General features: G+C 40.3%; 1 protein-coding gene across 3 annotated transcripts; it reads left to right on the top strand.

The window, feature by feature from the left end:
* TMEM192 (transmembrane protein 192) lies at positions 1 to 24576 on the top strand. 3 transcript variants are annotated; one of them, XM_060184012.1, is made up of 7 exons: positions 39 to 175; positions 6237 to 6342; positions 7078 to 7221; positions 13016 to 13280; positions 18096 to 18230; positions 20975 to 21077; positions 22275 to 24576. In XM_060184012.1, the coding sequence occupies exons 2-7, from the start codon at positions 6316 to 6318 to the stop codon at positions 22411 to 22413; spliced, it is 813 nt and encodes a 270-aa protein (XP_060039995.1). In that variant the 5' UTR covers positions 39 to 175; positions 6237 to 6315; the 3' UTR covers positions 22414 to 24576. The 3 variants fall into 3 exon arrangements, with proteins under 3 accessions (XP_016044284.1, XP_060040001.1, XP_060039995.1); XM_016188798.2 differs by lacking the exon at positions 6237 to 6342 and having other exon boundaries at positions 1 to 175; XM_060184018.1 differs by lacking the exons at positions 6237 to 6342; positions 18096 to 18230 and having other exon boundaries at positions 21 to 175.
* The last annotated feature ends 2194 nt before the right edge of the window (positions 24577 to 26770 follow it).

Genomic DNA, 26770 nt, shown 5'->3' with positions numbered 1-26770 from the left:
TGGCGGAGGTGTGTGCGAGCGGGCGGGCGGGCGAGCAGGTCCTCTAAGGTGGCAATTTTCCTGGGGCCGCGGAGGCGGTGACTCGGGGGCGCAGGTGGACAGGCCAGGCTGGCCGGACAGGCCCGGCGACGGCCTCGGGCGTCGGGAAATGGCCGCGGGGAGCAGGATGGAGGACGTGAGTGCGCGGAAGTGCGGGAGGCTGGCGGGGGCCACCCCTTCTTCCTGCGCTGGGCGCGCGGGGTGGAGACTGGGTTGAGTGGGTGACGGGGGCCACCCTGAGCTCCTGCAGCTGCACCCCAGGGGGCGCCTCCAGTGCAGGCGAACTGGGCAGGGGGTGGGGTATAGGCATTGAGGCTGCCTTGGGGTCTGCGCCTCCCGCACTCTGAACTTGTTTTCCCTCGTGGAGGCCGGGTGGGCTGCGGTGCTGGGTCCCAGGGTTCGGAACCAGCGCCCAGCCCACGTGCACCTCGCGTCAGTGATCCCGGAACTGGGAGCCTCGCTCACATGATGCGGGTCTGGCCTGACAGCCCTGCTAGGGACTGGGCTGGGCGTGCAAGCCGCATCGCCCCAACTCCTGAGTCTTCCATGGCTGTGAACCTTGAGCAGTCAAGTGTTCCACCAGGTGGACCTGTCGCCACCGCAATTCTCACACTGCAAACCACACTGGAGGAAAACAGTGTCGTGCTATTTTGAAACTAGGTTTAGGAGAGGTGAAAGATTCTGAAAATCTCCTTACTTAGGTACATCCAAAGCAGATTGCTGGAAAATAAGTAAATACGTAAATAAACACTGACTTAGTTTACAGTCAGGAGTGATGGTGTAATTGCAGACATCTTTGCTTACATCTATTAGAAACAATGTTAGGGAAATCATATATTTGTGCTCAGAATTAACTGACTTGCGTCACTGTCACAGAATAAAAATCTTACTCTTGAGAAGTGCAGTGTTCACAATAAGATGTGAACTTATTTTTAACTATATTTATTTTTATTTTTACCATAGAAGTGCTCAGCTCTGACCACTGGTGCTGGAGATTGAACCTGGGAACTTTGGTGCCACAGGCATGGAAGTCTTTTTCATAACCATTGGGCTGTCTCTGAAGCCCTAAAGTGCTAGTTTGGATGAATAAATTAATAAAAGCAATACTATAATCCTATCACTGAATGACATGAGTCAGACATAAAACAATTGCAGTGATTTATTATTTTAAAATATTTTTACTTTATTTAAAAATTATGTTTTTATTTGGATAGGACAGCGAGAAATTGAGGGGAAAGGGGGGGAAGATAGAGAGGAAGAGAGAAACCTGCAACACTGCATCACTCCTGAAACCTGCCCCCTGAAGGTGGGCAGGTGGAGGAGGCTAGAACCTGGGTCCTTGCAAATGGTAACATGTGCACTTAAGCAAGTGTCCTACCACCAGGTCCCTCAACACGATTACTTTAAAGACTTCATATTATTTATTTATTTATTTTAAAATATTTATGAAATGGAAATATTGACAAGACCATAGGATAAGAGGGGTATAATTCCACACAATTTCCACCGTATCTAATCCCCTCCCTTGATAACTTTGGGAGTATGGACCCAGGATCGTTATGGGTTGCAGAAGGTGAAGGTCTGGCTTCTGTAATTGCTTCTCCACTGAACATGGGTGTTGGCAGGTCTATCCATACTCCCAGCCTGCCTCTTTCCCTAGTGGGATAGGGACCTGGGGAGGTGGAGCTCCAGGACACGTTGGTGAGGTTGTCTGCCCAGTGAAGTCAGACTGGCATCATGATAGCATCTGGAACCTGGTGGCTGAAAAAGAGTTAAGATATAAAGCAGAAAAAATTGTTAACTAATCATGAACCTAAAGGCTGGAATATTGCAGATGAAGATTTAAGGTCTCTGTTGTGGAAAAAGCTAGTAGGTCTATTTTAGGTTTATTCCAAGGGGCCTATGACTTTACTAGGTTTTTCCTGAACCTGACATGCAGATGGACCCAAATTTTTGTCTGGGGAGATGGTGTCATAGTTGGAAAAAGGACTAGAAAGCTGGATCAGGGAAGAGAGTAGCTCTCGAATATGGGGAAAGTATATAAATATTGTTAACTGTAAACCCCATCAATTTGATCTGGGGCCCATAGTCAGCACCGGAGCCTATGTAACCTCTGTATCCCTGTAGGTGTGAGCTCACATTCTGTGGTCATGGCTAGGAACATTCTAGGCTGCACTAATTTAGGGACCCATCATCCTTAGGTGATAGGTAGAATAGACTATCCAACCTCCCTTGAGAGAATGGAACATTCCCTGCCCTTCTTGATCCACATTAAGGACAAGGTCCTGTAGGGGCCCACAGAGGGATCCCTTATATTGTTCCTGATGGAGATGACTAGTGGCAGTGATGAGAGGGATCTGTTAGATTTTATTTATTTATTCATGAGAAGTGATATGAGAGAGAAAGAACCAGATATCACTCTGGCACATGTGCTGCTGGGGATTGAACTCAGGACCTCCAATGCCCTATCCAGTGTACCACTTCCCAGACCACAACAGAATACTTTATTAAAAATTTTTAAAGAAATTACTTGGATTCAGGAGTCATCTTCATCTGATTTTTGACTTACAGATGGTAAATTACAGTTACAGGGTACTGTGTGGCCATATTACATTTCCTGTAAGATCCATGGGACACCAGTGGAAGCCACCAAATACGTCATATTTACTGAACATCTAATAAGTGACCAAGAGGAAACCATATTAAAAGTTTTCTCCCTTGAGTGCAGTCAGGAAAAACTAAAGGTATATCTAGAAATAAGGGAACTGGTACAATATAGCATAAGAAGTACCAAATTAATATTATAGGCAGAATATTTCTTTCCATTACTTTAAAAATATTTTATTTATTAATGAGAAAGATAAGAGGAGAGAGAGAGATAGAACCAGATGTCACTCTGGTACATGTGCTGCTGGGGACTGAACCCAGGATCTCATGCCTGAGAATCCAATGCTTTATCCATTTCGCCACCTCCCAGGCCACTATTTCATTATTACTATTATTATTTTATTTATGAAAAGGAAGCCCTGACAAAACCATAGGATAAGAGGGGTACAACTCCACACAATTCCCACCATCAGATCTCCGTATTCCATCGCCTCCCTTGATAGCTTTCCTATTCTTTAAACCTCTGGGAGTATGGACCCAAGGTCATTGTGGGTTGCAGAAGGTGGCAGGTCTGGCTTCTGTAATTGCTTCCCCGCTGAACATGGGCATTGACAGATTGATCCATACTCCCAGCCTATAGGAAGAATATTTTACAACAGTTTTAAAGTAGCAAAAACACTTGGCAGGTCAAGTTATATAGAGAGTTTATTAAGTCTTGATTGAGTGGGGTCAGATGATGGTGCACATGTTTGAGGGCCCACATTAACCATGCATAAGGACCCAGGTTCAAGCCTCTGGTCCCCACCTACAGGAGGGATGCTTCACAAGTGGTAATGCAGTCCTGTAAGTTCTCTCTCCGTCTCCCTACCCCCCTTCTTTCCCTCTCCCCTTCTCTACCACCTCCTTTCTTCTCAATTTCTGTTTCTATCCAAAGTAAATAAATCTTTAAAGGAAAAAAATCTTGATTGAATTGTATTCTGACAAAGGTTAGCAAGAATACCCAGTGGTGGTGGTGGTGGTGAATAACCCAGGAAGCTCATGTAGACAAGGGGATAAAGTTCATAAAAGGAAGGTAGCAGGATATAAAGAAAGAACATTGTGTTAATCCAGCTAAGCTTTCAGCACTAGCTTTATTTCAGTTTCTGGGTTCCAGGTGTTCATCAAGTTGGGCAGTTTTTCAGATCAGCCCATATAGAGCACCTGTTATATATCAAGTACTATATGTACAAAAAGGGTCCTTGATTTGAAATGATAGATAACTGAAAATAGCAAGCAAAGAGTTTTTTTTTTTTTTTCTTTATCAGAGCAGAGCACTGCTTAGCTCTAGTTTATAGTGGTGCTGGGGATTGAATCTGGCACCTTTGGTGCCTCAGACAGCAGAGGCTTTTTGCATAACCTATGTTGCTATCTTCCTGACCCAGAAAAGACAATTCAAAAATGATTGTTGTGACTTTTCGGAATATTCAAGCATTAAATAATTCCTCTCAGACATAAACATGGAAGATAGAAAATTGACCCAAGTCAGACATACAGCAATGGAAAGAAACTATAGTGTCTGAGCCAGGAGATAGTTTAGGCGGTTAGAGCATCAATTTACATGCCTAAGATCCCAAAGGCCACAAATTCAATCCTTGGTTGTTTTTCACCAGAACACTCATCAACTCTTGCTTATGGTGGTGCAGGGGGTTGCATTTGGGACTTTGGAGACTCTGGCATACGATTCTTTTTCTTAGCACTACTTTTTATTTTTCTGTCTGCCTCTGTCTCTCACTAAGTAAATATAGGGGTGCAGGGATGGAGAAAGGCCATATCCACATAACTCTTACTACAGTATATTGTTATAATTGCTCTATTTTGTTATGCCTATTAATATTTCTGCCTAATTTACAAATGGAACTTTATTATAGGAATAGACATAGTGCATCTGTAGGATTTGGTACTATCTGCAGTTTTAGGCATCCACAGAGGATTTGAGGGGAGATTCTTGGAATATGTCCGAATGAATATGGAGTGAGGAGGGGAGTCATGGATTGTTCCTGCTAAGATAATACTATTAGGGCCAGGGAGGTTGTTCAGTAAGTAGGGCTCTGAACTCGGCAGGTGAGCACACTGCCCCTGGGCTGGTTCTCCCTCCCTAAGGGCACTGAACTTGGAAGCATGAAGTCCCCAAGTTCAATCCCTGGAATCCCATGTACCCATGTGATACTCTGGTGTTCTGTCTTTCTTTCTCTCTCTGCCCTCCACTCTCTCTATCTTGTGTTAAGAAATAATACAATCTTGGGGGATGAGCGGTAGCGCAGTTGGTTAAGTTCACATGGCACAAAGTACAAGGGCCCATGTAAGGATCCCAGTGCAAGCCCCCAGCTTCCCACCTGCAGGGGGGCAGACTTGCATAGGTCTATCTTCCTCTACCCCTCTCTGTCTTCCCCTCCTCTCTCGATTTCTCTCTGTCCCATCCATTAACAACAACAGCAATAACAACAACAAGGGCAACAAAATAGGAAAAAATGGCCTCCAGGAACAGTGGATTCATAGTGTAGGCACCAAGCCCCAGCGATAACCCTGGAGGCAAATAAATAAATAAGAAATAATAGTCTTTTTTTTTTTTCTGGTGACCATTTTTAAAAAATTTTTTTTATTTATTTACAAAAGGAGACATTAACAAAACCATAGGATAAGAGGGATATAACTCCACACAATTCCCACCACCAGATCTCCGTATCCCATCCTATCCCCTCCCCTGATAGCTTTCCTATTCTTTATCCCTCTGGGAGTATGGACCCAAGGTCAGTCATTGTGGGATGCAGGAGGTGGAAGGTCTGACTTCTGTAATTGCTTCCCTGCTGAACACGGGTGTTCACTCCATACTCCCATCCTGCCTCTCACTTTCCCTAGTAGGGTGGGGCTCTGGGGAAGTGGAGCTCCAGGACACATTGGTGGGGTCCTCTGTCCAGGGAAGTCTGGCTGGCATCATGCTGGCATCTGGCACCTGGTGGTTGAAAAGAGAGTTAACATACAAAGCCAAACAAATTGTTGAACGATCATGGACCTAAAGGCTGGAATAGTGCAGATGAAGTGTTGGGGGGTACTCACTGCAGACTATTGTGTACTTTTGCTTTCAGGTATATATTTTGCCCTAGTTTATGGATATGTGTGAACATTTGCTCTATCTCATGGGACCTAGTTATATCTAGGTTTTAGGACTTTGTTAGGAAGTGAACTACCTGGAATGGAATTAGAGAATACTATAAAAGAAAAGGTCTCACCTGAGTAATGAAGCTGAAGTGTTGTCATTCCACACCTGAAGTCTCTGGACAGTCTGAAGTGAAGCATGCTGAGGTGGATACAGTCTTTATTTTAAGACAATACATTTAAATATCTAAAGTGTTAGTTTGCACATCCATAAACAAGAGTCTCCTTGAGGGCCTGCATTTATTTAATCAAATAATATGTACAATGTTAAATAAATCAGCATCTAAATTTTGAGGACTTGAAAAGTCTTTGCTTGACATCTGAAAAATATCATGATGCTTCTTACATACTTTCCATATGAATGTGTGAAATTGTCTTCTATTAATAACCCTTTTCAGGTCTTCATTTCCCAGGTGGGACAATTGTAAGAGGTATTCATGAGTGCTGACTTTTTTCCCCCCTCCATGCCAGGGCCTTATGTCTGTGCAATTTTCTTCAGTCCAGGTTACTTTTTCACTATAGTACAGAGAGAAATAGACAGTCAGACAGACAAACAACACACCCCAACTCTATGGCATCTCTTATCTGGGGGTTGGGACTCGAAACTGGGCCTTGCATGGCAAGGCACGGCACATAACCTACCTGGTGACCCTCTCTCCAGTTCTGTTTTTTTTTTCCCTCATATGAGAGAGAGAGAGAGATCAGAGCATCACTTAGCTCTAGTTTATGGTGGTGACAGAATTGAACCTAGACCCTCTGTGGTCTCAGGCATGCAAATCCTGTCCTCCTACTTGCTGAGCACATGCTGGCCCCTTGAACAGTGAATTTTTCAAATATCTATTAAGTATCTACTTTTAGTAAGATCTTGTAGTTTTTTTTTTTTAGTAATATTATTTTCTAGTATGCATTAATCTCTTGTTATTTGTGGGTAAAAAAGAAAATCATTTGCTTTAATCTCATTATGTATTAGCTGTATTGGAGAACAACACATTTACATTTTCTTTCCCTAATTCAGTGCTTGTCCTTTCCATATATACAATAGTTATCTAGAAGTGCATGGTAATCTTTTTAGTTGACTTTTTAAGTAGAGAGAAAACATGTTTTCCTGCTTCTTGTATATTTTTTCTTGTCTCATTCATTTATGTATTTGTTTTTAAAACTGTATAGTTTACTAGACTTACCGTAGAAGCATAATCCTAGAAGTGGTGATTCTAACTCACCTGTCTCTCTACACCCCAGGGCTCCTCTGATCTCGCCCAGAGCATGGATGATGACCCCCTTCTGGACATCCAGTACCTCTCATACCCACTACAAGCTCACTTTAGACCCAGCTTCCAGCCTCTTCCTACAGTCATCATAGCAAACCTTCTCCTGTTCATACATGTAAGTTGACTGGGAGAAAATGATCCCGTTAGAGATGATATCCCTAAAAAATCTGTAAGTTGTTCAAATGTCAGTTTGGCTATAGTGATATTCATCTAATAGGGCCAACTAAGTGTTTCAGTGGGTAGAGCACTTGCATAAAGCCCAGGTTCTGTCCTGGCACCACATATGTCAGAGAGGAAACTATGACCTCTCTCACCCATGAAGTAAACAAAGAAAGAAAGAAAAGAAAGGAAGGAAGCATGAAGTAAACAAAGAAAGGAAGGAAGAAAAGTATGAGCGTGAAGTAAACTAAGAAAGAAAGGAAGAAAGAAAGACAGAAAGGAAGGAAGAAAAGTATGAGCCAGCTGAGTAAGAGTTTACCTGGACAGTGAACCTTCTTTGTCATGTGCACCAGCCCTGTGTAGCCTGGCACATACCACACTGGAGGAAGCTTCATACTGTGGTGTCTTTCCCCCTCCCACCCTGTTTCTTATCAGAAAGTCATCCCAGAGCAGTGAAACCACAGAGATGACCCCAAAATAGAAAATAAAATAATTAAATTTAATTAAAAAAATGTCAGCAGTCCAGTGGTAGCGCAGTGGGTTAAGCGCATTTGGCGTAAAGCTCAAGGACCGGTGTAAGGATCTCAGTTCAAGCCCCCGGCTCCCCACCTGCAGGGGAGTCACTTCACAGGCGGAGAAGCACGTCTGCAGGTGTCTGTCTTTCTCTCCCCCTCTCTGTCTTCCCCTCCTCTCTCCTATCTAACAATGACAACAACAATAATAACTACAACAATAGAACAAGGGCAACAAAAGGGAATAAATAAATATAAAAAAGGTTATAATTTAAAAAATGTGCGTCCTCTGATGACTGCATCAAAGTAAAAGACTCTGGATGGGGGTGGAGGTGCTCTAGGTTGTGGAACATGATGGCAGAGGAGGACCTGGGATGGGTGGGATTGTTATGTGGAAAACTGAGAAATATCACACATGTATAAACTATTGTATTTTACTGTCGACTGTAAGCCATGAATCCCCCCTATTAAATGTATATATATACTCTTTAAACTCCTGGCTCTTAAGAGTGTGATGCAACCATTTACATACATGTAAGGCTACTGTTGGTGGTGCTAGTGCTTTTTGTGAGATGAAGAGACTGTAAGTTTTCTCACTGTCAGAAGACATTTTTGAATGTGCCCTCCATCTGGAGGAAGGCTACACATAGAAAGCTAAAAACAAAAACAAACTAACAAACAAACAAAAAACCTGCTTAAGGGCAGGGGAGATAGCATAATGGTTATACAAAAAAAAAAAAATATTTTGAATCTGAGACTCCAAAGTTGTAGGTTCAGCCCCCTACACCACTATCAGCCAGAGACAAGAAGTACTCTGGTAAAAATAAAATAAAATAAAATACGGGGTGGGGGTATAGCATAATGGTTATGCAAAGAGACTTTCATGCCTGAGGCTCTCAATTCCCAGGTTCAATCCCCCACACCACCATAAGCCAGAGCTAAGCAGTGCTCTGGTAAAAAATAAAATAAAATAAAAATAAAATAAAGTAAACAAACAGAAAAACCAAAACCTATTAGATATGTGTTTATTAACATAAAAAATCCTTCATAAACACATTGGTTTAAAATGTTTTTTAACTAAATATTTTATTTGTTTATTAACACAGGACAGAAGAGAGAACCAAGTTCTGCCATATGATACTGGGGATCGAGCTTGGAATACTGTGCTTTCAAGCTCAGTGCACTACTCATTGTACCACCCCCTGAGCCCTTTTAATTTTTATTTACTTTTTTTTTATTTTATTGTGCCAGAGGCAGAGACCAGCATACCACTTTGCCAGTTTTAAATTTCTTTTTTTTGGGTTTTTTTGTCTTGTCTTGTTGTTATGGCCTCACAAATGGAAAGCACGCAGTCTCTCTGAGCCATCTCCCCTAGTCCAGTCCCCAGGCTTTCTTTAAAAACATTTTTAAAAAATTTATTTATCATTTTTACCACTTTTATTGGGAGTTAATGGTTTACAGTGCAGTTGCTAAGACACACATCTCCCTGTGAAAGTTCTCTGCAGAACACTTACCCACAACCTGGGTCCTTTTATATCAGGATGGACCAAGACCTCAGGGTTCTCTTTAGCCCTCCCTACTCCCAAATAAAAATATATATATGATTAATTTACTTATTTTTACCAGAGCATTGCTTAGCTCTAGTTTATGGTGGTATGGGGGGATTGCACCTGAGACCTCAGAGCCTCAGGCATGAGAGTCTATTTGTATAACCATTATGTATCTCCCCAGCCCTAAACATATTTGCTTATTACCAGAACACTGCTAAGCTCTGGTTTATGGTGGTGTGGGGGATTGAACCTAGGACTGGGGAGCCTCAGGCATGATAGTCTCTTTGTATAACTATTATGCTATCTACCCCTGCCCAAGATATATTTATTTATTTATTTTAATTTCTTTATTGGGGAATTTAATGTTTTATATTCAAAAGACAGTAAATACAATAGTTTATATATGCATAACATTTCCTAGTTTTCCATTTAACAATACAACCTCCACTAGGTCCTCTGTCATCCTTTTTGGACCTGTATTCTCCCCACTCCCCCACCCCCCACCCACCCCAGAGTCTTTTACTTTGGTGCAATACACCAACTCCAGTTCAGGTTCTACTTGTGTTTTCTCTTCTGATCTTGTTTTTCAACTTCTGCCCGAGAGCCAAGATATATTTATTAACACAGAAGAGAGAAGCAGAGTGAAAGAGAAGCAGCATATGTGATGTCACCATTGAATAGCCTCCCTGAGCAAATTTTTGCCATTTGTATTTCTTATGTGGACTTAGGAATTTATTCTAGGATTGACATTACTTAATTCTCTTTCTAAATTTATCATAATAATTACTTTTTATGTGATAGAGAAATTAAGAGGAAAGTGGGGTGGAGAGGGAGAGAGATAAACCTTCAGTACTGCTTCATTGCTCATGAAGCTTCCCCTCATAGGTGGAGACCAGGGGTTTGAACCTTGGTCCTTGCACATAGTAACAGGCACTAAAGCAAGTGTGTCACCACCCGGCCCCTCAATTCAGTCACTGTAAAAACTTATTATTAATTGCCTCCAGGGTTATCGCTGTGGCTCAGTGCCTACACTACGAATCCACTGCTCCAGGAGGCTATTTTTTTTCCCTTTTGTTGCCCTTATTATTTATCATTGTTGTTATTGCTGTCGTTGTTGTTGGATAGGACAGAGAGAAATGGAGAGAGGAGGGGAAGACAGAGGGGGAGAGAAAGATAGACACCTACAGACCTGCTTCACTGCCTGTGAAGTGACTCCCCTGCAGGTGGGGAGCCAGGGGCTAGAATCAGGATCCTTATTTTATTTATTTATTTATTTATTTATTTATTTATTTATTTATACCAGAGCACTACCTCAGCTCTGGCTTATGGTGGTACAGGGGATTGAACCTGGAGCTTTGGAGTCTCTGGCATGAGAGTCACTTTGCATAACCATTATGCTATTTATCTGCCCAGAATCAGGATCCTTATGTGGGTTCTTGTGCTTTGCGTCATGTGCGCTTAACCTACTGCGCTACCGCCCAGCCCCCAAAACTTATTTTTTAAACTGTATGGAAGAGAGCCTAGAACACTGTTTAGCTCTGTCATATGAGGTATGCGGAACTGAGCCATGGACCTCATGCATGTAGGCCCTGTGCTCTACCAATGGGCTGTCTGCCCTACCCACTAACCCATTTTAGATCTGACAGATTATCTGCACTCAACCATGTGTACCGCTTCCCAACCCCTTAATTCTTTTTTTAAAAAATAAAAAATTTGGGGGGAGTCGGGTGGACACTTAATGTAGCGGGTTAAGTGCACGTGGCGCAAAGCGCAAGGACCGGCGTAAGGATACCAGTTCGAGCCCCCGGCTCCCCACCTGCAGGGGAGTCACTTCACAGGTGGTGAAGCAGGTCTGTAGGTGTCTGTCTTTCTCTCCCCCTCTCTGTCTTGCCCTTCTCGCTCCATTTCTCTCTGTCCTATCCAACAACGAATGACATCAGCAACAACAATAATAACCACAACAAGGCTACAACAACAAGGGGAAATAAAAAGCCTCCAGGAGCAGTGGATTCATGGTGCAGGCACTGAGCCCCAGCAATAACCCTGGAGGCAAAAAAAAAATACCTTTCTTATTTACTTATTATTGGCTAGAGACAGAGGGGGAGGAGAGATAGGGAAAGAGACAGGGAGACACGTGCTTCCCTGCTTTACTGCTTTGAAGTTTTCCCCCTACAGGTGGGGAGCAGGAGCTTGAATTTGGGTCCTTGTGCACTGTACTGTGTGTGCTTAACCAGGTGTGCCACTGCCCAGCACCCATTAATTCTTTTTTTTTTTTTAAAGAACTCTTTATTGAGGGAAGAATGATTTACAAATAGTCTTTATTATGTATGCACAGTTTTATATCATCCTGTGATAGGTGTCTGCACGCCACACCCATCACCATCTGACATTTCCCTCTATCATGGTGTAGTGGATCCCTAACGCCCTAGGGAGAACCAGAGAGATGGAAGAGAGGGAGTGAGCCCAAAAGCACTGCTCCACCATCCATGGAACGAGGCCCTGGTGCCATCCAAAGCCCTTCTGTTCCATGTTGTGACTTGAACGTAGGACATCATGTATGGTAAGGCACTTGCTCTATAGGGTGAGTTGGCTCTCAGTTTTTGGAAATAAGTTCTTTCAAACCATATTTTTTTATTAATTACTTTAGTGGCACCAAAAGTGCTTGATTTTACTCATCTTCATAGAAATGGGAAGAGAACTCAGTTTAATGTGAAATTTAACTCTCTTAGGACCTGGGTCATTTTTATTTTTCTGATTTGTGATTTTAGCTTTTTTTTCTAAAATTTATGCTAGGGCTGAGGAGACAGCATAATGGTTATGCAAAAGACTTTCATGCCTGAGGGTCTGAGGTCTCCAGGTTCGTTCCCCAGCAGAGATGAGCAGTGCTCTGGTTAAAATAACAACAACAACAACAGTAATATTGTTTTAAATTAAAAACAAATTTTGCTTTAAAAAAAGTTGTCAAAATACAGACCAGGATTGGGCCAGGCAGTTAAGTGCACATATTACCATGCACAAGGATCTGGGTTCAAGTCTCTGGTTCTTACCTGCAAGGGGAAGCTTCACAAGTGGTAAAGCAGTGCTGCAGGTCTCTCTCTCTCTCTTTAAAACATCTTTTATTTATTTATTGGGTAGAGACAGAAATTGAGAGTGGAGAGGGAGATAGGGAGAGAAACAGACAACTTCAGCCCTACTTCACCACTTGTGAAGCTCTCCCCCTGAAGGTGAGCTCCCCTTAAATCCAGGTCCTTGAGCACTGTGACATGTACGCTCAGTCAGGTGCACTACCACCTGGCCCCCTGCAAGCGTCTCTTTCTTTCTCTCTCTCTCTCTTCTTTCATATCCCCATTTCCTCTCAATTTCTCTCTGTCTTATCAAAAATAAATGAAAAATTTTCAAGAATGCAGCCCAGGAGGTGCAGCAGATAGAGTTGACTCTCAGCATGAGATCTGAGTTTGGTTCCTGATATCACATGTGCCACAGTGATGCTCTGGTTCTCTCTCTCCTCCTTCTTGCAAATAAATAAATAAACAACCTTTCTTAAAATATTTTTAATGACAAAAGTGTTTTAAACTCATTTTTAAAAGTAGAGTGGTAAAAGCTTTAGGTAATGGAGTATTTGCTAGATGATTTTTATTGCTTAAAGCCAAATATCAGGTATTAATTCAACTGCTCTTCTTTCTACCAGGTTGTGTTTGTTGTTTTAGCATTTTTAACAGGCATACTGTGTTCTTACCCTAATCCAAATGAGGACAAATGCCCAGGGAACTATACCAACCCATTAAAAGTCCAGACAGTTATAATCCTTGGAAAAGTTATTTTGTGGATTCTGCATTTTCTTCTGGAACGCTATATCCAATATCATCACAGCAAAGTAAGAAACCGGGGCTACAACATGATCTACCGATCGACAAGGCATCTTAAAAGATTTGCCTTGATGATACACTCCACTGGTAAGCTCAGTTGTCTCGATCAGCCTGTCTGTGGCTTTTTTTTAATTTGTTTCGTTTGTTTGCTTTGCTTTGTTTTAGTGGCAAAATGGACAGCAGAAAAAAAGAAATAATTTTTTTTTTACTGTTTTTTAAAAATATTTATTTATTTTATTTATTTATTCCCTTTTGTTGCCCTTGTTGTTTTATTGTTGTAATTATTATTGTTGTTGTCATTGTTGGATAGGACAGAGAAAAATGGAGAGAGGAGGAGAGAAAGATAGACACCTGCAGACCTGCTTCACCGCCTGTGAAACGACTCCCCTGCAGGTGGGGAGCTGGGGTTCGAACCGGGATCCTTATGCCGGTCCTTGTGCTTTGCGCCACCTGTGCTTAACCCACTGCACTACAGCCCGACGCCCTTTTTTACTGTTTTTCAAGATTTTGTTTATTTACTAATTAGAAAGATAGGAAGGGAAAGAGAGAGAAGAAAAGAACCATACATCATTCTTGTATATGTGCTGCTGGGGATTGAACTCCAGGCCTCATACTTGAGAGTCCAATGCTTTATCCACTGTGCTACTTCTGGAACACAAAATGTGATTTTTATAGTCAATTGCATTTTCTCATTTTGTGAGAGAGAGCTGCATTTTTTGTTTGTTTGTTTTTTGTGGCCTTAAGGAATGAACCCATGTGTCATGTTGCTGAGTGATTTCCTCCTCTGAATTTTTCTGAAAGAGGGAAGAAGGTGTGTGTATGTAAGAGATAGAAAGAGGGCAAGCAAGTCCAAGAGACCCATATATGGACCTTCCCTGATGTCTCCATAGTGCTGCCATGTGGTGTCAAGGTTGAGCCCAGGGGTCCCATGCCTGGATGTGTACATTCTGCCAGGTGAACTGTCTCCCAGCTCTGTGATCTGTATTGTGAACACTAACATTTGAATCACCTTAGTGTCTTAAAGCTTTTATTTTTATTTTTTAAGTGGTGAGGGGGGGAGACTGAATAAAAAAGGCTTCTAGGCAAAGCATATAAAAGAACACTTGGCTGCTGACTACGAGGTGACAATGACTTTGCAGCTAGGGAGGACATTCCCTCCCTGTATGTATGAGGCTTGAGTTCCATCCTCTGAATCATACAAAATAGAGAGATGCTCTAGTTCTCTGTCTTTGAAATAAATAAATATATATATATATATATATATATATATATATATATATATATATATATTTATAGATGTTAATATGCAGGATCAGGTCTCAGTTTTTTTCATTGATAAGAATTTCTAGAGGTGCCAGAGAAACAGCATAGCAGTTTATGCAACAAATGTTCATGCCTGAAGAACTAGAGGTTCTAGGTTTAATCTCTGGCACTACCATCAACCAGAATTGAGCAGAGCTGTGGTTCAAGCAAATAACAAATGAAGGCCCAGGAGATTAACTGTATAGTGATTATGCAAGACTTTCATAAGTCTTGAGGCTCCAAGGTCCCAAGTTCAATCTCTGGCCCTACCATGAACCAGAGTTGAACAGTACTCTGGTAAAAATAAATAAATAAATGAAATATAATAAGTAAAAGTGAAATGATTGAATAAGTTTCTAGAAAGTACTATATGAGAAGTCCTTATAAGTGGCAATTTCCCCTACAAATGTAAATATCTCCTCTAACAGAGTATTCTCTAGTCATTTCAGAGTCTGTCCTGTATCTGCTGTTTCTTAAAAATAATAATCATCATCAGCAGCTTAAAATAATCATTGTGCCAGAGGTATATGTTGAAGTGACATTTTTTCCCCTATTCATTTATGATCATGGTGTCCATGTATTCCCTGTAAGAAGTATAGCATTTTCACCCCTTTTAGTATGAGCAGCCATATTTTGCCTCAAGGAGAAATAGTATTCTTGTAACATGATATTAGGATGGTAAGAAATGGGGATTGTTTTAAGTGAAAGCTCTGTGGTTTCCTTGTAGTAACAGACCATTTTGTAAGAAGATACATTATCCAAAATGGAAAAGTCAAAAACCAATTTGTGAAGGCCAGAAAACCTATACAGAGATTATAATGTATGATGCAGGCCTGCTTTTCTTTGTTGTTGTAGACATATTTAAGCCTTCATGGACTTATACTGAACTTTTAAAAAATATATATTTTAAATATTTAATTTATTTATGAGAAAGATAGGAGGAGAGAGAGACAGAACTAGACATCACTCTGGCACAAGTGCTACTGGGGATCAAACTCAGGACCTCATGCTTGAGAGTCTAATACTCCATCCACTGTACCACCTCCTGGACCACTATACTGAACTTCTTTGGGCATTTTGCCTGAGTGTCAGACTTTCTGCCATATTTAAAAGACACTCTTCTTCTACTCATGTTCAAAATATGTATTTTTTTTATTGAGGGGGTTAATGCTTTACAGTGCAATCATTGGCATATGTGTATAATTTCACTATAAATCAGGCTCCCAATATTTTCTTCCTATCCTCCTCTCCCCATCCCTCCCCAGAGTCCCTGGCTTTGGCACAATATCAAAATAAATTTTTAAAGGACCGGGCAGTGGTACATCCAGGGTTGAGTATACATATCACCATGTGCAAGGACCCTGGTTCAAGCCCCTGCCCCCCCTATCTGGAGGGAGGAAGCTTCACAAGTGGTGAAGCAGTGCTGCAGGTGTCTCTTTATTCCTCTCCTCTATCTCCCCTTTCCTCTTAATTTCTCTTTGTCTCTACCCAATAAATAAAAAAAAATTAAAAATATTTTTCTTTTCTAAAAAAAAGTATGTCTTTAAGCATTTTGAAACTTAGATGAGAAATTAATTTTCCCCAGAAAATAGCGCTACAGAAAATTTTGTCTTCGATTTCTATTAGTATAATTTCTTCCTTTCTTTCCTTCTCCTTTCCTTTTTTCTTTTCTCTTCTTTTCTCTCCCTCTTTCTTTTCTTTTTTTCTTAAAAAAAAAAGGGAGGCAAGGAAAGAGAATAAGAGACCTCAAAACCAAAGTTTCCTTCAAGTGAGCGGGGGCTCGAACCCAGGTCCTTGTGCATTGTAACATGTGCACTCAACCAGGTGCACCACCTGGACCCATCCCTAGTTTCGTTGTTCTCTAGAGAAAGAAAAATCTTCATTTTGTTGTGTGGAACTGAGAGAATGGTTTAAACCTAAAACTTCAGAAGGCAGTTTAAAAAGGCAAAGTGCATATATTTGGGATCAAAGAGTGGCACTGTCAGAGTATACAGATTCCATTAAAAACCCAAGATAATGCCTCAAGAAAATATTATAATTGGGCCTCGTAGGAAGAAAAGAGGAAGATGAGGTAAGTATTTAAATAAAAGAGTTCATTGTTGTAAACAAGTTTAAGTCATTGACTCTTCATAATTGGTTACTAATTTTCTAAAAACGGTGAAAAACGAGTAGTAATGAGCAAATGTTACTTGATTATTTCTTAAAACAATTGCTTTTAAATTTAAAAAGATGGTATTATGAACTTTGGGACAAACTGGATGAAGTGCAGGTGATTGTGATTAGTTAAATAAGAGGCGAGAAAAACAAAAAATTACCAGATAGTTTCGCTTGTGAAAATTTAGAGAACTGAAACACATGAACTTAAAAAAAAAGTATGCAAACACTGTATTCGTACTTTATGAGATCTATAGAAGTAGTAGCATCTTTCTCTAAAAAAAAAAAAAGTCAGCTTTATGTGTTGCAGCACTGGTGACAACAGAAAAAAAAAGTTAAATCGTTGCAGGAAATTCTAAGATAAGATATTGTAGAAAGGCCTTCAAGGTAGCTCATTAGGTTACTGAGCTTACTTTTTCATGGGGAAGACCCAGGTTTGAGTCTAGCCCCCACCACACTGAGGAATTTTTTAGTGCTGTGGTGTCTTTCTCTCTGTCTGTTTGAAAAAGTCAGCTTGGAGCAGTAAGGCCCTAGTGATGACTAAAACAAATTACAAACAAACAGAAAAGAAATGGACCTTGAATAAGGTATCATACATCCTTTTAAAAAAACTTTTTTTTTTTTTTAAATACATAAAGGCCTAGGGAAATAACACAGTGGTTTGTGCACCAGAGTTGCCAGATGCTCGGACTTCACCATATATATGTCAGAGGTGAACAGTGCTCTCATCTGTGCCTTGAGAGATGAATATAAAAATGAAGAAAGGAAATGTTTAAAAAAAAAATCATTCAAGTCCCAAGAGAATGCTATAATTAATTGCATAAAGCAAAAAGTCATTCCTTAATTTTTAAGAAAGTCCAGTATGATTTTTTCTTTCCCTCCCTTCCTTCCTTCCTTCCTTCCTTTCTTTCTTTCTTTCTTTCTTTCTTTCTTTCTTTCTTTCTTTCTTTCTTTCTTTTTTCCTGTCATTCTTTCATCTTCTTCTTCTTTTTTTTTTTTTTTTTTTACCAGAGCCCTGCTCAGTACTGATGGTGCTGAGAATTGAACCTATGACCTCCTCAGAGCCTCAGATCTGAAAGTAATTGCATGAAACTGCTGTACTATCTCCATAGTCCACTGGATTCTTAATATTTGCATTAGGCGGACATCATTAACTCTTTTATTTTTTAATTAAGATGTTAACAGTTTACAGTAGAGTTCTTAGCACATGGGTACAATTTCTCATTTCACCAAGATAAGTGTCTGCAAAACACTTGCCCCCAAATTAGGTTCATCATCCTGCACCAGAACCTGAAAGCCCCCTCTCCCCTCATCCCCTCCCTGTCATCCTTCTTTCCTTCCCCAGATTCCTTTGCTTTGGTTTTGTTCTTTACCTTTCTTCACTGCTAAACATAGATAGTTCTGAGTGCCAGGCTCGGATTTTACCTTGTTTCTGTTTTTCTCCAGGTAGCACCGCCCTTCTCTTCATCCTGAGCATACAACATTCCTTTCCCCAGGCCAGCAGGTTGTATCTTAACCTCATTCTGGCCATCCTGGCCCTGGAGCTGGTCTGTTCCCTGATATGTCTGCTCATTTACACAGGTAAGAGGAACAGCTACACTGTTCTTTGAGAGCCCTTTCACTGATGGTTCAAGCCCCCAGTCCCCACCTGAAGGAGGGAAGCTTCAGAAGTGGTGACGCAGTGCTGCAGATATCTTGCTTTGTCCCCCTTGATCTCCCGGATTCCTTTTTCATTTCTGCCTCTACCCACTATAATATCAATAAGTAGAATATTATAAAAGAAAGAAAACCTTGCTCATTATCTTCACTAGTTTTTCTATGTAACTAGGAACCTATTGAGTAAATCCCTCATTGCTAACTACATTCAAATTCTCCATTTCCAAATATGGGTCATCAATGAATTGTTGTTATATAAAATTAACTTTCATTAAAATCAATAAAACACACAAACTTTTATTATTTTATTTATTTATTTTACCAGAACACTGCTCAGCTCTGCCTTATAGTGGTGTAGGGGATTGAACCTGCAATTTTGGAGCCTCAAGAATGAGAGTCTCTTTGCATAACTATTATGCTATTTATCCCCATCCTGTTTTTTTCTTTTAATCAGAGCACTGCTCAGCTGTGGTTTATGGAGGGTGGTATGAAGGATTGAACCTGAAACTTGGGAGTCTCAGGAATGAAAGTCCTTTTGCATATCCATTATACTATCTCCCCTGCCTTTTAAAAATTTATTATTATTATTATTATTATTATTATATTGCCACCAGGGTTATCGCTGGGACTCTGTGCTTGCATGATGAATCCACTGTTTTCTGATGATCTTCCCCCCTCCCCATTTTTCTTTTTGATAGAGCTGAGAAGGAGAGTAGGGAATAGGCTCCAGGGTCCTAGATAAATTCTCCTCACCACCATAAGCCAGAACTGAATAGTGCTCTGGAAGAAGGAAAGGGAGGGACTGAGGGAGGGAACTGAGAGGGAAGGGGGAAATAAGGAGAGAAAAAGAGACACCTGTAGCATTGCTTGTCTACTGAGTGCACCACTGTCCAGCCCCCACAAACTTTTTTTTTGTTTTTTGCCTCCAGGGTTATTGCTGGGGCTCTGTGCCTGTACCATGAATCTACTGCTCCCGGAGGCCATTTTTCCCCCCTTTTGTTGCCCTTGTTGTTGTAGCCTTGTTGTGGTTATTATTGTTCTTGTTGATGTTGATGATGTTCGCTGTTGGTGGATAGGACAGAGAGAAATGGAGAGAGGAGGGGAAGAGAAAGTTGCCTGTGAAGCACCTCACCTGCAGGTGGGGAGCCAGGGGCTCGAACTGGGATCCTTATGCTGGTCCTTGCACTTTGTGCCATGTATGCCCAGCCCGCTGTGCTACTGCCCAACCCCTCAACTTTTTAAAATAGGTATCCAGACTACTGATTAACCCCCTTCTCCCTCCACACACACCAAAATTTCTTCGCCTCCCTCTTTTCTCCCTTCACTCTCTTACATTTCTTCCTTCCTTTTTAGATAGATAGGAAGGAAGGAAGGAAGGAAGGAAGGAAGGAAGGAAGGAAGGAAATAGCACTGAAGCTTGCTTTAATGTTCTGGGGCCCAGGATTTGAACCTGGGTTGTTCACATGGAAAAGAACACACTATGCATGTGAGCTATTTTGCTAGCCCTCTCTTTTAACTCTTCAAAGCCTTCAGCCTCATTCCATACTGAAAGCACACCTCAAAACTGGATGAATCAGTCCACACAAGTTCGCTTATCTCTACCTCATTATCCTAAGTATTGAAAAGTGATAATTGTTACTTTTATTAAAAGTAATAAATGGGCAGGGGTAGATAGAATAATGGTTAAGCAAAGAGACTCTCATGCCTGAGGCTCCAAAGTCCCAGGTTCAATCCCCCACACCACCATAAACCTGGTTAAAAAAATAAAAAAAGTAATGATGATATTTTGCAGCCCCACAGGTGACTGACTCAGTGGGAGAGCATAGGACTTGCATGAAGTTGGTCTTGATTTCAGTTTCCAGCACCATATATGCCAGAGTGATGTTCTGGTTTTTTCTCCCTCTTTCTCACTAATAAATAAATCTTTTAAAAATTGATGATACTCTATTCCCAGTGTTTAGTATGGACCTGACACAGAGGAGTCCACCAGATTCATTGATGAGTACACCACTACATGAGCCTTTTTTTTTTTTTTAACTTTATTTACTTATTCCCTGTTGTTGCTCTTATTGTTTATGGTCATTGTTGTTATTGCTATTGTTGTTGGAAAGGACAGAGAGAAATGGAGAGAGGAGGGGAAGACAGAGAGGGAGAGAGATAGGCACCTGCAGACCTGCTTCACTGCTTGTGAAGCAAACCCTCTGCAGGTGGGGAGCTAGGGACTTGAACCAGGATCCTGATGCCAGTCCTTTCACTTTGCGCCATGTGTGCTTAACCGGCTGTGCTACCACTCGGCTCCCCCACTGAGTGAGCCTTTATTTTTCTCTTTATGAAGCACTTTTCTATACCTGAACTTATTTGAAAAGTACAGACAGGGTTGATAAGATAGCTCACCTCGATAGTGTGACTACTTTGTCATGCACAACAACCTAGGTTCAAGTCCAGCCCCCACAATAACAGAAGCTTTGTTCCTGTGATAGCCCTCTCTCTTCCACCCCCTCTCACTCCCTGGGGAAAAAAAAAGTCAATTTAGAGCAGTGAAGCCCCAGTGACAACAATAACAAATAGAAAAAAAAAAAGTGAAAGTATAGCCAACTAGTATAATTACATAAATAAGCAGAAAGTTTATCATAAATGGATATTTGACAATGATGACTTTATTCTTTTAGTGAAAATTCGAAGATTTAATAAAGCCAAAGCACAGCCTGATGTACTTGAAGAAGAAAAACTCTATGCTTACCCCAGCAGTATTACCTCAGAGACAGGATTCAGGTAATCTTTGGGTGGAAACAAAGAATAAGAGAGACTGAGTTAGAGAAAGAGAAGTGAAATTTTTAAAGTTTCATGGCAATCTAGATACCATTCTAGTGCCTGTAGTGTTTGCCTGTGCATATATGCCTTTAGAGTTATGCTTGATTTGTGTACTTCCTCTCAGCTATAGTAAAATCAAGTCTAAATCAGTACATGCAGATTTAATAGTTAACATATCTGATGCAAAAATAATATTGCTTTCCAAGCTATAAGCTCATAAGGCATATCCTCTACCACTAAACTATCCCGGGCCAACATGAAGTTTTATTTAATTTGACTTAGTCTCTCAGAGCTTTTGCAACTGTTGGCTCCATTTATTTATTTATTTATTTATTTATTTATTTATTTATTTATTTTTACCATATTTTATGGGGCAAGACAGAGCAGCATTCTGGCATTTGCAGTGCTGGGGACCGAACTCAGCACCTCATACTTGAGAATCATAATGTGAGTGATTACTGTACCACCTCTCAGGACTCTAGGTTGCAAAGAAAGAAAAGTCTTAGAGGAGTGAAATATTTTTAAATTTCAAATTGAAATTTGCAAAGCAGGTTCTTTCAGGAGTGGAAGTCACTAAAATGATTCATGAGAGAACCTCATTTTGAGGGCTGGGGTAGATAAGCATAATGGTTGTGCAAAGAGACTCTCATGTCTGAGGTTCCCAATTCCAAAGTCCAGTCCTCTGCACCACCATAAGCCAAAGCTAAGTAGTGCTCTGGTAAAATTAATTAATTTAAATTAAAAAAGTCAGTAAAAAGAATCTCATTTTGGAATATTGCCTTACCTTACTTTATAACATTTTCTTAATATTTTTATTTTATCATTTAAAATACTTTTCTTTTTTATTTATTTATTATTTTGGATAGAGTCAGAGAGAAATTGAGAGAGAAGGGGTAGACAGAGAGGGAGAGAGAAAGAGAGACACTTGCAGCCTCGCTTCAGCACTGGTGAAGCTTCCCCACAGCAAGTGGGGGACCAGGGGCTTGAACCTGGGTCCTTGTGCATGGTAACGTGCACTCAACCAGGTGCACCACCACCCGGCCCCCACACTTTTTTTTTAAATAACATATTAACATAGAGCATGTTAAGGATGAAAAAGTATGAGACTAAGGAGTGTTATGGAGTATGTATAATCCATTAACATCTCGATTCCTGCAGGACGATTTCAAGTCTGGAAGAGATTGTTGAAAAGCAAGGAGACATAATATTGTACCTGAAACGACACAATGCACTGCTGAGTAAGAGATTGTTGGCTTTCACTTCCTGTGACCAAGGTTCCCAGCCAAATAGAATGTGAGAGACTCCAGGTCCAGACAGCAATTGCAGAGGAACCCAGAATCATTTAAGACTGTTGACTACCTGGCAAACTACCACAGGAAATTGTAGCTTTTGCAGATAATATTTTAAATTTTTGTTGGAAATCAGAATTTGGTTCTTACCAGTGTTGCTCTTTCTTATGTAGGCTTGTGAATCATTTGAATGGTGCTTTGTAGAAGCCTTGATAAGGAAGAATGTCTGTTTTGAACACTTGGGGATTATTCAATTGCCTGGTCTATTTTAGAAATAAAGGCTGAGTTTCAACATCTCCTTGACAGTACTTCTGCATGAAACAAGGACCGTGTCACAATTGGGCTATTTATAGAATCTACCGTGGGAAACTTTTAAAAAAAAAGACTTTGGTCAAATAAATTTATTTAAAAATATTTTATTTATTTATTAATGGGAAAGATAGGAGAGAGAGAAAGAATCGGACAGCTCTCTACATATGCTGCTGGGGATCGAACTCAGGACCTTATGCTTGATAGTCCAGTGCTTTATCCACTTCTCAGGCCACTCAGATAAATTCTTACCACTTCACAACACTCCTCAGTGTGGACTTATGTTGGTATTGGGGACCTTTGTGCCTCAAGCATTAAAGTGTTTTTCTGCATAACCTCTATTTGTGTGGCACTGAATGTCCATGTAGGGTTTTTATTTGTTTGTTTCTACATAGTGACAGGCAGAGAGAAAGGGAAAGAGATAATAGTCCAAAGATTCCTTCAGTGCGGTGGGGGCTAGACTCGAACTTAGGTCTCATGGATGGCAAAGCAGCACACTATCCAAGTGAGCTATTTCATCAGCCCTTATGTAGCTTTTTTTTATTATTAATTATTATTATTTTTTAAAATTTATGGAAGGGTAAATGGATTGCATTACAGCTACTGACACATAGATGATGATTTCTGAGCTTCCTGTGGTAGGTGTCTGCAATACAATCTCTAGTCCTTTCTTACCCTTATGAGCCAAGGTCCCCAGTGTTCCCACAACTTCCTCCCTTCTCCAGAGTCCTTTGCTGTGGTGCAATACAACAAACTCAGTCGAAGTTTTTACTTTGTGTAGCTTTTACAAAAAAATTTCCTCACAGTAGTACAAAGTTTCATTAGATGATTTATAATACAAACTCCTAGTTCTCCATTCTTCACAAGTAAGACGACAGCTTGGGCCAGTGTTACTAATCAGGTTCGGTTGACTACTGCTGCTGGTTACATAAGCAGTGATTTCTATTGGCATCAGCTAAAATATTTTGAGAAGACTACAAACTTCATTCTGCATTTTCTTACAGAAGCTGTCATGTATTTCAGTATTGACTATATCTTTACTAGATGAGTAAAAGCATTAAGACCTATGACACTAGCTTATAATTACTTTCAGGAATAAAATGTCTAGGCAGGGAAACAGCCTAATGGTTCTGCAAACAACTTTCATGTCTGAGGTCCAAGGTTCAATCCCCTATATTACCATAAACCAGAGCTGAGCTGTGCTCTGGTCTCCTTTTCTCTCCATATCTCTCCCTTATTAAAATATTTTTTAAAGGCATAAAATGTCATCAGTTTACTTTAAAAAAAATCTTAACTAGCAGTAGACAGAGAATTAGTACATCACTATGACAAATGCAATGCAGGGACCTCAATGTTCTTAGGTCCAGTGCTCTAGCCACTGCACTCCCACGTGGATGGCATAACAATTTAGATAGATATCTTTACATAGCTAATTTTCTAGATAAAATGTAGCTATTTATAAGTAAATACATTTCTCCAGTTTTTCTAACATGACCCCCTAATTTATCAATTTGTTAATGATTAGTTTATGTGTTACCTTACAAAGTAATAGGGTGGGGGTCAGGTGTGGCACACCTGGTCGAATGCACACATTGTAATGTGCAAGGACCCAGATTCAAGCCTGCTGTCCCAACCTGCAAGCAGGGAAGTTTCAGGAGTGATGAAACAGTGTTGCAAGTGTTAGAATGTACATGTTATAATGTTCAAAGATCTTGGCTCAAGCCCCTGGTTCTTACCTGTGAGGGGAAAAGCTTCCCAGGTGGTAAAGCAGTGCTGCAGGTGTCTTTCCCTTGCTATCCGCCTCCCCTTCCCTCTCAATTTCTGTCTCTCTCCAATAAATAAAATAAATAAACCGTGCTGCAGGTGTCTGTCTCTACTTCCCCCCTCCCTCTCAGTTTCTCTGTTTCTATCCAAAATAATATAATAATAAAAGTACTTGAGTGAAAACTTAACTTGAAAAGGGGATAATTGTGATGATATATGCTGCCTTTTTTCTGGGTGCTTAGCTGAATAGTCAACATCGATTGCAAAACTCAAAAGTTATGCCTAAATACATAGCCATTTGGTCACATCCGCTGTGGCCAGATACACAGTGGAGGGCATACTCCTGATTCCTTGGCCACTGTTGGACCTGTATATAGAGATAGAGATGTCTACTGAGTTAGATAGAGGTGATTAGCCTTTAAATACTACTGACTCCCAGGAGGACAGCATTCACAAACTTGAGCCAAAAAGTTTTATTTCCTTTAATTTCATTTACACGGTGGCAAAGATCAAACTCAAGGCCTTTCTCATGCACTCCACCTCTGAGTAACATCTTGGCTTCCCAAAATAGTGTGTCTGTACATATATACATGCATATATTGCTTTACTTCCTTATCTATTTATTGTATTTTCAGGGCTTCATAAGTGCATAATTTTATTGACCCAGCTTTTTCATTCAAATAGAGACAGGCAAAAGAGAGACATCTATCTCACTGGTATACTCCCTCAGGGTTGGGATACTTTCCAGGTGGTGATGGTGGGGAAGGAGGGAAACTTAGGCTGCCTTGGATCTCTTCTATTTCCATTTTTTGTAGCATTTTGATCATAAAGGGATGTTGTATTTTGTCAAAGGCTTTCTCTGTATCTATTGATAGGACCATGTGATTTTTGGTCTTGCTTTTGTTGATGTGGTGGATCACATTGATTGATTTACATATATTAAACCAACCTTGCTTCCCTGGCATAAGTCCCACTTTGTCATGATGAACAATATTTTAAATATACTGCTGTATTTGGTTGGCTAGAGTTTTGTTCAATGTTCTAGCATCTATGTTCATCAGAGATATTGGTCTGTAGTTTTCTTTTTTGGTTGTGTCCCTACCTGCTTTTGGTATCAAAGTAATGTTGGCTTCATTGAAGCTGGAAGGGAGTATTCTAGTGTCTTCAGTCTTCTGGAAAACTTTTAAAAGTAGAGGTATTAGTTCTTCTTTGAAGGTTTTGTAGAATTCATTTGTAAAACCATCTGGTCTAGGGCTTTTATTTTGGGGAAGATTTTTGATAACTGTTTCAATTTTATTAGCTGTGATGGGCCTGTTCATGTTATCTAGTTCCTCATTATACTTAATTTTGGAAATTGGTAGGTGTCTAGGAGATTGTCCATTTCTTCCAGGTTCTTTAGTTTGGTGGTATATAGTTGTTTATAGAAGCCTCACATGATATGTTGAATTTCTGTGGTGTCTGTTGTGATCTCTCCTCTTTAATTTACTATCCTATTTATTTGGGTTCTCTCCCTTTTTTGTTTTGTGAGTCTGGCTAAAGATTTGTTGATTTTGTTCACTCTTTCAAAGAACCAACATTTACTTTTGTTGAACTTTTGTAGGGTTTTCTTATTTTCAATGTTATTGATTTCTGCCCTACCTTTAGTGATTTCTGTCCTTCTGGTTGCTTTAGGGTTCCTGTGTTTTTGTTCTTCTAGGTCTTTAAGATGTGCATTCAGGCTGTTTTTTAGTGCTTTTTCTTGTTTCTTAATGTGTGCTTGTATGGCTATGAACTTCCCTCTCAGTACTGCCTTGGTTGTGTCCCTAATATTTTGATAGCTTGTGTCTTCATTTTCATTGAAGTCTCAAAACATTTTGATTTCTTCCTTTATTTCTCCTTTGACTCAGTAGTTGCTAAGGAGTGTCCTGTTGAGCTTCCACATTTTGGGACTATTACTTATCTTCTGTTGATTGTCAAGTGCTAGTTTAATTCTACTGTGGTCTGAGAAGATGCTTGGGATGATTTCAGTACTTTGAATTTTCTGATGCTGTCTTTGTGGCCTAATGTATGGTCTATCCTTGAGAATGACCCATGTGGACTTGAGTAGAATGTGTATTCCAGTTTCTTGGGATGAATGACTCTGAAAATGTCCAGTAGTTCTAGTTTATCTGTCTCCTCATTTAGCTCCATCATGTCTATTGATTTTCTGCCTGGATGATCTATCAAGTTGAGAGAATGGGGTGTTGAAGTCCCCTACTATGACTGTGTTGCTGTTAATGTATTGCTGTAGCTCTTTCAGTAGATGTTTGATGT

The sequence above is a fragment of the Erinaceus europaeus genome, chromosome 2 (genome assembly GCF_950295315.1).
Source record: "Erinaceus europaeus chromosome 2, mEriEur2.1, whole genome shotgun sequence".
NCBI classification, from domain to species: Eukaryota; Metazoa; Chordata; class Mammalia; order Eulipotyphla; family Erinaceidae; genus Erinaceus; species Erinaceus europaeus.
Note: the sequence above shows the minus strand (reverse complement) of the source record. Positions and strands in the feature narration are given on the sequence as shown.